General features: G+C 44.2%; 1 protein-coding gene across 1 annotated transcript in view; it reads right to left on the bottom strand.

Annotated features, from left to right (window-relative positions):
• Positions 1-7,591: 7,591 nt before the first annotated feature.
• Positions 7,592-13,404, bottom strand: part of LOC142255962 (uncharacterized) — a 28,211-nt gene continuing 22,398 nt past the window's right edge. Inside the window, 1 exon segment of the mRNA XM_075327423.1 lies at positions 7,592-13,403. Within this exon segment, the coding sequence (XP_075183538.1) occupies positions 11,880-13,403 (1,524 nt within the window). The 3' untranslated portion in view covers positions 7,592-11,879.

Below are 13,404 nucleotides of genomic sequence, written 5' to 3'. Positions count from 1 at the left end.
CCTCGGTGCGTAATGACTCTATATAATATATAGGAATAGATCCCTCGGTGCGTAATGACTCTATATAATATATAAGAATAGATCCCTCGGTGCGTAATGACTCTAATATATAGGAATAGATCCCTCGGTGCGTAATGACTCTATATAATATATAGGAATAGATCCCTCGGTGCGTAATGACTATAATTTGTGTTTCCTTTTTGTATTGAATTACTGAAATTACCTTTTTGATAATATTGTAATTTATCGCGTTGCACTTGTATCTCTAGTTGTGTGCAGATTCCCATATTTCAGTCTGATAACCCAACTGCGGAATGTGCTGTAAAAACACGCCCGATGCATGGAGTGAAACCCAGTAGAGGAGGATGTGCTGCTAACATCCTAGGCTCTAAGCCTTGATGGGTCAGAACTGTTCTGATGGCAGAAAGGGGTGGTGGATAGTGATGAGCGGGCACTACCATGCTCAGTTACTCTCAACGGGCAGTCAGACACTCAGGAGAACTCTACTCACATATCATAGAAGTCAATAGGAATGCAAGGATATTTCTGAAAGATCCTTCAGAAAAATCCTCACGATTCCCATTGACTTCCATTCTACTTGAGTTGCACACTATCCAAACATCCAACTGCTCGTTATGAGTACTGAGCACCCGAGCATGGTAGTGCCCGCTCATCACTAGTTACCAGTACTGAGCACCCGAGCATGGTAGTGCCCGCTCATCACTAGTTACCAGTACTGAGCACCTGAGCATGGTAGTGCCCGCTCATCACTAGTTACCAGTACAGAGCACCCGAGCATGGTAGTGCCCGCTCATCACTAGTTACCAGTACTGAGCACCTGAGCATGGTAGTGCCCGCTCATCACTAGTTACGAGTACTGAGCACCCGAGCATGGTAGTGTCCGCTCATCACTAGTTACGAGTACAGAGCACCCGAGCATGGTAGTGCCCGCTCATCACTAGTTACCAGTACTGAGCACCCGAGCATGGTAGTGCCCGCTCATCACTAGTTACCAGTACTGAGCACCCGAGCATGGTAGTGCCCGCTCATCACTAGTTACCAGTACAGAGCACCCGAGCATGGTAGTGCCCGCTCATCACTAGTTACCAGTACTGAGCCCCCGAGCATGGTAGTGCCCGCTCATCACTAGTTACCAGTACTGAGCACCCGAGCATGGTAGTGCCCGCTCATCACTAGTTACCAGTACTGAGCACCCGAGCATGGTAGTGCCCGCTCATCACTAGTTACCAGTACTGAGCACCCGAGCATGGTAGTGCCCGCTCATCACTAGTTACCAGTACTGAGCACCCGAGCATGGTAGTGCCCGCTCATCACTAGTTACCAGTACTGAGCACCCGAGCATGGTAGTGCCCGCTCATCACTAGTTACCAGTACTGAGCACCCGAGCATGGTAGTGCCCGCTCATCACTAGTTACCAGTACTGAGCACCCGAGCATGGTAGTGCCCGCTCATCACTAGTTACCAGTACTGAGCACCCGAGCATGGTAGTGCCCGCTCATCACTAGTTACCAGTACTGAGCACCCGAGCATGGTAGTGCCCGCTCATCACTAGTTACCAGTACTGAGCACCCGAGCATGGTAGTGCCCGCTCATCACTAGTTACCAGTACTGAGCACCCGAGCATGGTAGTGCCCTCTCATCACTAGTTACCAGTACTGGGCACCCGAGCATGGTAGTGCCCGCTCATCACTAGTTACCAGTACTGAACACCCGAGCATGGTAGTGCCTGCTCATCACTAGTTACCAGTACTGAGCACCCGAGCATGGTAGTGCCCGCTCATCACTAGTTACGAGTACAGAGCACCCGAGCATGGTAGTTACGAGTACTGAGCACCCGAGCATGGTAGTGCCCGCTCATCACTAATTCCGAGTATTGAGCACCCGAGCATGGTAGTGGCCGCTCATCAGTAGTGATGGGGTGTACACCCTATCAGGCAGTTGAATTCAGTCTAAGGCTACTTTCACACATTCGGTTTGAGCCGTGCGGCTCAATCCGGCTGTGAAACCTATGTAACGGATGCGGCGAAAACACCACATCCTTTGCATAAGTTTTTACATGCGGCCGGTCCGTTTTTTTCCGGTTGCGGCACGCTACTGAGCATGCGCAGTGGAAAAAAACGCATGCTGCGGCCGGATGCGGTTTTTTCCGCATCGCGCCGCATCCGGCTTCCATAGGCATGCATTGAAAATGCGGCGCGATGCGGTTTTTTTTTGCTGGAGCAAAAAACGTTGCAGGGAACGTTCTATCCGGCCGCCGCATCGGCTAAATCTGACGCATGCGGCAAAAACCGGACCGAACGCAAGCCCCTGCGGCACAATACGGCACTAATGTAAGTCTATGCAAAAAAAAAAAAAAACGCAACCGGCGTTACAAAAGCCGGTTGCGGTTTTTCTGCAGAACGCCGTATTGTGCCGCAGAGCAAAAATCCGGATGTGTGAAAGTAGCCTTAGAGTTGATAAGTGAATTAAACATATCCAAGTTGAGTATATAGTTTCTAACAGTTGAAAAGTGAGTTTTGACCTTACCTTTTTATACTGAATTACCCAAAATATTTTAGATCTTTTCCACCACCTTTTAGAATTGACAAGTTATCAAATTACTGCTACTTTGAATGGATTCGTACAACCCTGGCCACTGGACAGGAGCCCTGTGAACCACCTCCTTCCTCTTGGTTAGCCAGCCTGGCATGGCCTCCCGTTGCATCCATCTCACCATGCAGGCTAAGCAATAGACTAGGAGGCAATCCATAGATCGGCCACTGATTACTAACTTACTGCAAACCAATTTGCATCATCCAGTATCACAAGACTTATATTCCTCTATTAGGGAAACATTTTTTTAAAAAATTAAGCAAATCTTCTAATTTAGCTATATTGATGGAAAAGTCACTGAAAGTGGTGGGTATAATGTGCACAGCTAACAGAAGACGACTGGCCAACAGCTGAAGCAGTAGACTGGCCAATAGCTAACAGCAGAAGACTGGCCAACAGCTGAAGCAGTAGACTGGCCAATAGCTAACAGCAGAAGACTGGCCAACAGCTGGAGCAGTAGACTGGCCAATAGCTAACAGCAGAAGACTGGCCAACAGCTGAAGCAGTAGACTGGCCAATAGCTAACAGCAGAAGACTGGCCAACAGCTGGAGCAGTAGACTGGCCAACAGCTGAAGCAGAAGACTGGCAACAGCTAACAGCAGAAGACTGGCCAACAGTAGACTCGCCAACAGCTAGAGCAAACGACTAGCCAAGAGCAAATGACTGGCCAACAGCTACCAGCAGATGATTGGACACAGCTAACAGTAGACGACTGGCCAACTGCTGCAGCAGATGACTGGCCAACAGCTGAAGCAGACGACCGGACACAGCTAACAGCAGACGATTTGACACAGCTAATCGACGACTGGCCAACAGCTACCAGCAGATGACTGGACACAGCTAACAGTAGACAACTGGCCAACAGCTGAAGCAGACGACTGGCCAACAGCTGAAGCAGACGACTGGCCAACAGCTGAAGCAGACGACTGGCCAACATCTGGAGCAGACGACTGGACACCGCTAACAGCAGACGATTGGACACAGCTAATCGATGACTGGCCAACAGCCAACAGTAGATGACTGGCCAACAGCTGGAGCAGACGACTGGCCAACAGCTGGAGCAGACGACTGGCCAACAGCTACCAGCAGATGATTGGACACAGCTAACAGCAGGACGACTGGCCAACAGCTAACAGCAGACGACTGGCCAACAGCTAACAGCAGACGACTGGCCAACAGCTAACAGCAGACGACTGGCCAACAGCAGATGAATGGCGAACAGCGGAAAACAGTCATCTTTTTCCACTCTTAGTGGCAGCTTTTAGGGAGTAAAGAAAGCCTTGACTTATCCAAACAGGTTTCTCTTTGTTTTTTATTATTCTCTTTTGCTAATGCATTGTTAGTAATACCACATGGAGAATTACTCTAACAGGAGCATACTACAGAAGGCTTTATTACAAAAGAGCCTGGTGAAGTGTTTACAGCAGAGATACATTTGGGAAGGTTGGTTGAGCGAGACAGAAACTTTTACAAAGTTAATAGTCCATTCGTTGGCAAGTGTAGTCCTCGACCCGCATCAACAGATACCGCGGGGTGTCCGCATCCGTTTGCGGACTAGCAATTGTTCTGAAGCTTTCCCTTTGGTTGGGTCAGTAACAGATGATGTAAGCTCTAGCTTTCCGGGCAGCTTCATCACCCTCCGGCTGTGGAGTCTCTACCCCATTACTTTTCTTTCCATTGAGGACTGTTTTTTTTTTGTTTTTTGCCCCTCCCTCCCCCCCCCATGCGGTCCTAAAGTCAACACAAAACATGGTCGTTCGTCATCCAACAGAGAAACGCGTTGGTTCTTTCGAGTGAGACTCTCAGGTCCAAGCTCCAGGTCTGCCCGAGATGTTCTAGTGTCCTTATCGGTCCACCATAACGAGCGTTTCTCAGGCTTTCGGAGGTGAAAGTCTTCCATTGATCCAAGAAGATGGAAACGCGCGGTCACCGAATGAGGCAATGTCTTTTCACGAGAAGAGACCACGCGTTTTTGTTTGTTTTCCCCCTCCCCTCATTGTACAGAACCAAAAATGTACGTTTCCATGGAAGACAAAGAAGGTTTCTCGAAAAAGGAAAGAACGATCACAAAATGGGTAAATATGCACACTGGAGAGAACATATACATCAGAATTTTCAGTATTTCGGGGGGTGGAGGAGGAGGAGGAAGGGGTTTCTACAAGACGACAACCTCTGATTATTGCAAAATACATACAGACACTGCACTTTTCACCCTGAGGACAGAGGTTCGGAAACAAATTTTCAGAGCGTCCCCCTTGTGGTGAGAGCGGCTCCTTCTGCAGTACGAGCAGTGGTATATGTATGCAACCGATCCGTTCCCGGAGTTTTCTCTACGGTCACCACCGTTTTGTCGTCTGAGCACCCCCCACATTGCTGAGGCGCGAGACGAAATAGGCTTCACACCTCACTGCAGTCGTTGGAGTCGAAAATTGACGATTTGCTGTTACCTTTGTTCACTTTTGCAGCAGTCAGTAAAGAGAGATGCTTTTCTTTACCTTTATGCTGACCTCTAGTGGTCAATATGAAAACTGCACTCTTTCAATTGCAGTTAGAATAGAAAAAGCCATTGTGAAAATGAGACTTTTTTTTAAAATTTTTGAACGAAAACTATTGGCACTTAAAAGTAAATTTTAGAAGGAAAATCTATTAACCGTTCCCCCTCAGTCCTATGAAGACGACTCAAGACGTCTTCACTCATCACGGAGATTGACAATGATTCCTTCAGGTACCAAGAGTAATTTTGGGACTCAATCTAATATAGCATCAGGTGCAAAGGAGATGCCCAAAAAAATGGGGCCGTCGTTAGCTGTGCAGAAGAGGGTCGCTCACACAGTATAAGTGCAGCGATACTCTGATGGTGGCGCTGTAAACTGGCGTAAAATTGTTATATCCGTAAAAAAAAAAAAAAACAAAAAAAAAAAAAGAGCTACAAAGCCAGCGGGGATTGGGCCTGATGATAGAAGGCTGGATGTAACTGATCCGAGACTTTCCGGTGTGAATGCAGCATTACAGGTTATATAGAGAATACATAAAGAAAAAAAAGACACTAATTTCACTACATATTCTGTATTATACTCCAGAGCTGCACTCACTATTCTACTAGTACAGTCATTGTGCACATACATTACTGATCCTGAGTTACATCCTGTATTACTGTATTAGACTCCAGAGCTGCACTCACTATTCTGCTGGTGCACTCACTGTGTACATACATTACATTACTGATCCTGAGTTACCTCCTGTATTATACTCCAGAGCTGCACTCACTATTCTGCTGGTGCACTCACTGTGTACATACATTACATTACTGATCCTGAGTTACCTCATGTATTATACTCCAGAGCTGCACTCACTATTCTGCTGGTGGCAGTCACTGTGTACATACATTACATTACTGATCCTGAGTTACCTCATGTATTATACTCCAGAGCTGCACTCATTCTGCTGGCTTAAGTAGCGAATTTTCAAGCTAGCTCTGGTGATTTGTATTTTTAGTAAGGGGTCACGCTCACACTGTTCACTTCTTGTAGAATTTATGTACACAGTGACTGCACCAGTAGAATGGTGAGTGCAGCTCTGGAGCATAACACAGGCTGTAACTCAGGATCAGTAATGTAATGTAATGTACACAGTGACTGCACCAGCAGAATAGTGAGTGCAGCTCTGGAGTATAATACAGGATGTGTTGGGGGAGACCTCCGAGTCTCTCTCAGGGTCACAGAGATGGATTTCAAATCAGAACTGCGCAGATGTATATGAATCAGAAAAATGACCACACAGAGAAAACGTGTCTCTATTTGGGAGAAGTGAAGGTCTTTTGCCAGTGTATTCAATCACTTCTCCCAAATAGAGACTCGTTTTCTCTGTGTGGGTCATTTTTCTGATTCATATACATCTGCGCAGTTCTGATTTGAAATCCAGCTCGGAGGTCTCCCCCAAACAGATGTAACTCAGGATCAGTAATGTATGTACACAGTGACTGCAAACAGCAGAATAGTGAGTGCAGCTCTGGAATATAATACAGGATGGTAACCTCAGGATCAGTAATGTAAATATATGTACACAGTGACTGCACCAGCAGAATAGTGAGTGCAGCTCTGCAGTATAATACAGGAGGTAAACTCAGGATCATTAATGTAATGTATGTACACAGTGACTGCACCAGCAGAATAGTGAGTGAAGCTCTGGAGTATAATACAGGATGTAACTCAGGATCAGTAATGTATGTACACAGTGACTGCACCAGCAGAATAGTGAGTGCAGCTCTGGAGTATAATACAGGAGGTAACTCAGGATCAGTAATGTAATGTATGTACACAGTGACCTGCACCAGCAGAATAGTGAGTGCAGCTCTGGAGTATAATACAGGAGGTAACTCAGGATCAGTAATGTATGTAACACAGTGACTCCACCAGCAGAATAGTGAGTGCAGCTCTGGAGTATAATACAGGAGGTAACTCAGGATCAGTAATGTATGTAGACAGTGACTGCACCAGCAGAATAGTGAGTGCAGCTCTGGAGTATAATACAGGAGGTAACTCAGGATATGTAATGTATGTACACAGTGACCTGCACCAGCAGAATATTGAGTGCAGCTCTGGAGTATAATACAGGAGGTAAACTCAGGATCAGTGTACGTATACAATCCATTATTTCACTTTTTTATATAAATTTTCTATATATAAACTGTAAAAGGCTAATGCAGATTTTTTTTTTTATTTTTTTTTTTACGCTCCCGGAATGATTTCAGAATATCACATTCCCCGCTTAATATTTTTTCATTCATAGGCATAAGAGGCAATGTGATATTCTGAAATCATTCCGGGAGCATAAAAAAAAAATAAAATATTTCAATGCTGTCGTCTCACCAGTATTTTTTTGTTACTGGCTGTTCCGGGCAGTACGGCGGCTCTGTTGGGTCATAAATCATCATGCGACTCCATCGACTGCAGTAATAAGCACAAGGCGACAAACACATATGGATCCCCCCTCTCCTAATACGTTAGAATTAGGTGTCATTTTGTTTTGCAGGTTAGACAAGTCATATGTACAACTATGTATTAGTAAAAAAAATATATATGAGCCTTATAATATTCACTCACGTAACACAACCCTAACAATTCAGATTATTTTTTTTTACCCTCTTGGGTTTGGAGGTTTAACCGCTGTCTATAATCCTTAAAAAGGCAGCCATGTTATTTGCTGGAGCCCATACGCAACAATGTCAATGTACCAGTAGCCAGTGATGGCATTGAGGCACGAGGATGAGCATTACCCGACTAGTTCCTGGTGAATTGAGCAGAATTGGGGCAAAAAAAAAAAAAATTAAAGAGATGGCTGCCTTAACCGACTGTGGACAAAAGGTACATAAATAAATGAGCCATTGTCGTAATAATACTGCTGAAATGGGAAGCACTTATGTGGTTAATGATGCAATGAATATGGTCAAGACTTTGTTTCAGGACAAAAACCTTCATAAGAATCCAGAAAAACAAACAATATACAGAATAAAACAAAATCTAAGCCTCCTTTGACAATTGCACCCAGTGCTTGAAAAGGTGCGGGTACGTAGACGACGTGTTTTTTTTATGTGGTTAATGACGCAATAGATACGGTCAAGACTTTGTTTCGGGGGACAAGGAGGGTAAAAAAAACCTTCATAACAATCTACAAAAAGAAAAAATATACAGAAAAAATTAAACTAAGCTTGCTATGCTGATTGCACCCAATACAGGAAAATGTTGCGGTACGTAGACGACGTTTTTTTTTTTTTTTACGTGGTTAACAATGCAATGAATACGATCACAACTTTGTTGGGGGGGGGGGGGGGTAAAAACCTTCATAATCCAAAAAAAAAAAATCAAAATACAGAAAAAAATTAAATCTAAGGTTCCTATGCTGATTGCGCCCAATACATGAAAAGGTCGCGGTACGTAGACGACGTTTTTTTTTTTTTTTACGTGGTTAACGATCCAATGAATACGATCAATACTTTATTGGGGGGGGTTAAAAACCTTCATAACGATCCACAAAAACAAACAATATACAGAAGAAAATTAAATCTAAGGTTCCTATGATGACTGCACCCAATACGGGAAAAAGTTGCGGTACGTAGACGACGTTTTTTGTTTTTGTTTATGTGGTTAACGATGCAATGAATAATTTATGTCGGGGAAGGGAAGGCAAAAACCTTCATAACAATCTACAAAAACAAACAATATACAGAAAAAAACAAAATAAATCTAAGCTTCCTATGCCAAATGCACCCAATGCCTGAAAAGGTTGCAGAACGTAGACGTGTTTTTATGGAAAAGGGATAAAGTTTACTAAAATCACCAGTAAACAGTTGTGCTTTCTAGGACTAGGATTACATTATGGGCGAAGGACATTATTACGGCTCAAGTGTTGAGAAATAATATTGATTTTATGGGTGTAATACCTTATTTCTCCTGTTGGAGTGCTGTAGGGAAATAAACACTGCTTGTGAGGATCTTCTAGCCGATCAATAGGGATTTTCAGCAGTGAAACATAATATCTCCAACCTATCGGTGAAAGATCGTTTTACGACTAGGGGGGCTGTCCAAACTATTCAGCTTTTATATCGGAGGACGGAATAGTCTCTATGGATATCTGACAGGTTTCAATAAATAAGTGAACCTTCACTTTAAATTCAGAATGGGAAAACAAACAAAACCAAAAAAAATAGCGATCCTTCACTAATTCACCATTGCTCCTGTCTTGACACCTCCGGGGGTCACTACCTAGTCACCCTTGAGGCATAGAAAATGACTAAATAGCTGATTACTGGTCTCACAAACGAGCCACCGATTGGCTAAGGGTAATTTTTTTTGTGTTAGATATATTTTGTGATTTTATTTCCTGGTCCCTTCCATTTTTTGCCCTTCTTTTAAAGAAGTGGACAACCCCTTTAAAGTACTCCTAACAATAGAAAAGGGTCTGTCACTGAAAAAAGGGGGTGTTACATTAACTTTAATGATTCATTCTCAGTTTTGTTTCCCCCCCCACCCTATTTTTCTCCAGCTGAGGTTATAGGGAGAAATTTAAAGTGTCAATGTCATTCTCATTTTTATTTAATAAATCAATAGTACATATGAAAATAAGCAACTTTGTAATATATCTCATCAAAGAAATCGGCTTTTTTCTCCTCCTGGATTTTACTTTCACTTTATGGGTAAATGTGTTATTAGTGAAAACAGATTCCCACCACTGATACAGATGGCAACAGTTGGTGTGTTTAAAAAAAAAAATTGTATGGAGGGAGGAGCAAAAGGCTGACAGACCTTCTGCTGCAAGTTCTCATGAAAAAAAAGTTACCCTTTAAGTCCCGCCCCTTTAAGCTCCACCTCGTCCTGAAACCCCTATGGCTTTACAATGAAACCTTTCTGAGCCCAAGAAATTCGGGACAGCTAACATTTCTGGGGGGGGCACCATCTAGTCACTCTTGACACATACAAAATGACTAAACAGCTGAATACTGGTCATGCAGAAGATTCGCCTGGGCTACCAATTAGCTAAAGGTAATTTTCGGTGTTGGAAATATTTTTGGTTTCTACATCCTGGTCCATTCCAATTTTTTTTTCTTCTTTTAAATAAGTGGACAACCCCTTTAAGTACTCTTAACAATAGTAAAGGGGCGGTCACTGAAAAAAGGGGTTGTTACATTAACTTTAATAACTCATTCTCCATTTTTATTTTTTTCCCCTATTTTTCTCCAGTTAAGGTCATTGGGGATGCTTAAAGTGTCAATGTCGTCCTCATTTTTATTTCATAAATCAATAGTACATATGAAAATAAGCAACTTTGTAATGTATCTTATTAGAGAAATCGATTTCTTTCTCCTTCTGGATTTTACTTTCACTTTCAATTCATGGGTAAAATGTGTAACTAGTAAAGAAGATAGATTCCCATCACTGAGATATAAGAATACAGTTGGTGTGATAAAAATTGTATGGAGGAAGGTGCTAAAGGCTGACACACATTCTGCTGCAAGTTCTTGTGAAAAAAAGTTACCCTTTAAGTCCCGCCCCTTAAGCTCCACCTCTTCCTGAAATCCCTATGGTTTTACAATGAAACCTTTGTGAGTCCAGGAAATACGACCGCTCTTTTGAGGTCACAAAGTCTACGAAGAGGTTTCTATAGGTCTTCGGACGTGATGATGTACAAGCCGAGCAGGTGCGTTATGGTTATGACTGTGGTTAGGAATCCGAGACCAGACACAAAGGAAGTAAGCGACATACAAACCGACTCCTATATAAACGCTAAAGTAAAAATTCGTATATAATAAACGCATAAATAAGACAATACGTACGGATATAACTCGTCACGGCTGAATTCGTACAGCAAAATATAAAGCTACGCGCCTCGTGTAACTACTAAAGGCAACCCGCGATGGTGTAGTCGTAGCTGCCGACCCATCCCTACGATACTAACGAAAAAGGCAACACTTTTCATTGTGAAACTAAAGTAAAAAAAAAAGTATATAAAATAAATACCACAAAAAAAAAAAAAAAAAAAAAAAGGGGTAATTTCCTCCCAAATATATATTCTGGGGCGCAAGGAAAATCGGCTAAATGCAACTAAATCTTCCGTAAACTATTGGGTGGGAAAAACAAAACAAAAAAAAAAAAAAAAAATATTCCACGCCCCTGTAGTCAAATAACGGTGCAGCCCACAAAGCGGGGGGGGTTATATATTCCACTCGGTATAGATAAGTGCTTCCCATGTCATTTCAAACTTATTAGTAATGAGTGTTTTTAGGGTTGGAAAAAAAAAATTTGGCTGTTTTTCCACCAAAAAAAACAAACAAAAAAACAAAACATCGCCACACTTGTCGTACAGGTGGAGTGGGTACTGCAGCTCAGTCCAATTTACAGCAATGGAGCTGGGTTTCTTTTGGAAGAAAGCAGCCATTTTTTTCCCCCAATCCTTCACGACCCATTAATATTCATCTCATTGTAATGCAAAAGTTGCGGCACCGGAGAGCCAGCGTCCCACCGGAGAGCCAGCGTCACCAGCTTTTTCTACCATGTCAGGTTTTTTTTTTTCTCCCCCCAAAAAAAGGCATTTGTAATTTTACAAAAGCAGTCTGCCATCGTGATGACGTATCGTCAGTAGAGCCCACCTTGCGAAGTACGTGACTCAAATCGTCAATCTCAAAAATTTCAAGGTACAGGTCAGTTCCGTACTTAGTGAGGCCTTGCCGAGACCTTGGATCGTTACCGATAATCACATCTACATCACGCGATTATTTTTCATGCGGCGCGTACACGGCGTTCCTATCTTCTTCCGTCCCTACATTTCGGCCGTCCATCAGCTCTTGGTTTGGTCTCCAGCAGAACTGGACGCCGTGATGAGAGGGGTTCAGCTTGGCGTGCTGCTTCTTGTGAACCGCGAGGTACCCTTGGTGGAGGAAGCTGTCTCCGCACTCTAAGCAACTGTACAGGGGTTGGAGGTCGTGCGACTTCTGATGTGCCACCAGATTGGACATGAGGTTGTAACGCCGGGGGCATTCGGTGCACTTGTAAGTACGCTTGCCTCGAGGAATTACTCGTTTTTCCTTCACGTCGTCGTGGGACTCGGATTTCCGAGGACGGCCCCTGGATCTGGGTGTCGCATACTCGGCGCTTTGACTAGCGTCTACGGTAATGCCCTGCCCTATGTGACTCTTCAAATGATACAACAGGTTGGACTGTTGGCGAAACCTTTTGCCGCAGCATTGGCACGCGTACGGCATCTCTCCGGTGTGAGTGCGTAAGTGGATCATCAGACTTGTGCGTTGGCTGAACTGACGGTTGCACTCGTGGCAGTGGTATGTCCGCTCACCGGAGTGGATTCGTTGGTGGACTAGCAGGTTGGACTGGTGAGTGAATATTTTGTCACAGGCAGGACAGTGAAACTCTCCTTTGGCTCCATCGGGAGGTGAAGCTTCTGCGGTTTCGTTCTTAGTATTCGTTTCCAGGTGGACCCAAGAATGGGCTTGCCCGGGGGAGGCCTCCAGGTCGGAGCTCATGCTAGGCTCGATCGTTGGGTCTAGTCTAGGAAGCAACGGAGAGCTTGGCAGGTTCTCCGCGGTACAGTTTAGCTGCCCTTGCACAGTGTTTGTCTTTATGTGATAAAGTAGGTTGGACTGCTGCCGGAAACGTCTCCGACACTGCAGACAAGAGTACGGCATCTCGCCGGTGTGAGTCCTTAGGTGCACCATCAGACTGGTGCGCTGGCTGAACTGTTTTCCACACTCGAGGCAGCGATAGGTCTTGTCTCCTGAGTGAATACGTTCATGGACCAAAAGGTTGGACTTATGAGTGAACGTCTTAAAGCAGCTGCTGCACTTGTATATACTTTCAGGTGAGGACGATGATGACGACTGGGTGCCGTTGACTTCTAAATTATCCGTGGCGCACTCGCTACTGGAGGCGATATCGCCTAGGTGGATAGTTTGAGGTCCCTGATACAACTGCCCGTTGTGAAGCATCTGGTTTCCATCGAATGGTAGAAAACTTGCCCGGATCTGGATAGGGTTTGGGGGTGGACTCATTCCTATAGTCTGAAGGCTTTTCCCATTTTGCTGTTCTTTAGCAGCACGCCTCCGTGGACGAGTTATGAGTTCGTCCCCGAGAACATCCTCGTGATTTTTCAGATTTTGGATCAAATTGGACTGTTGTCTGAACCTCTTCTCACATAGCCAACACTGGAAGGGCTTTTCCCCAGTGTGTATACGCAAGTGGACGATTAGGTTTGACTTATTGTTGAAGTGTCTAGGACATTTCTCA

This window comes from Anomaloglossus baeobatrachus, chromosome 11 (genome assembly GCF_048569485.1).
Source record: "Anomaloglossus baeobatrachus isolate aAnoBae1 chromosome 11, aAnoBae1.hap1, whole genome shotgun sequence".
In the NCBI taxonomy this organism is placed as follows: Eukaryota; Metazoa; Chordata; class Amphibia; order Anura; family Aromobatidae; genus Anomaloglossus; species Anomaloglossus baeobatrachus.
Note: the sequence above shows the minus strand (reverse complement) of the source record. Positions and strands in the feature narration are given on the sequence as shown.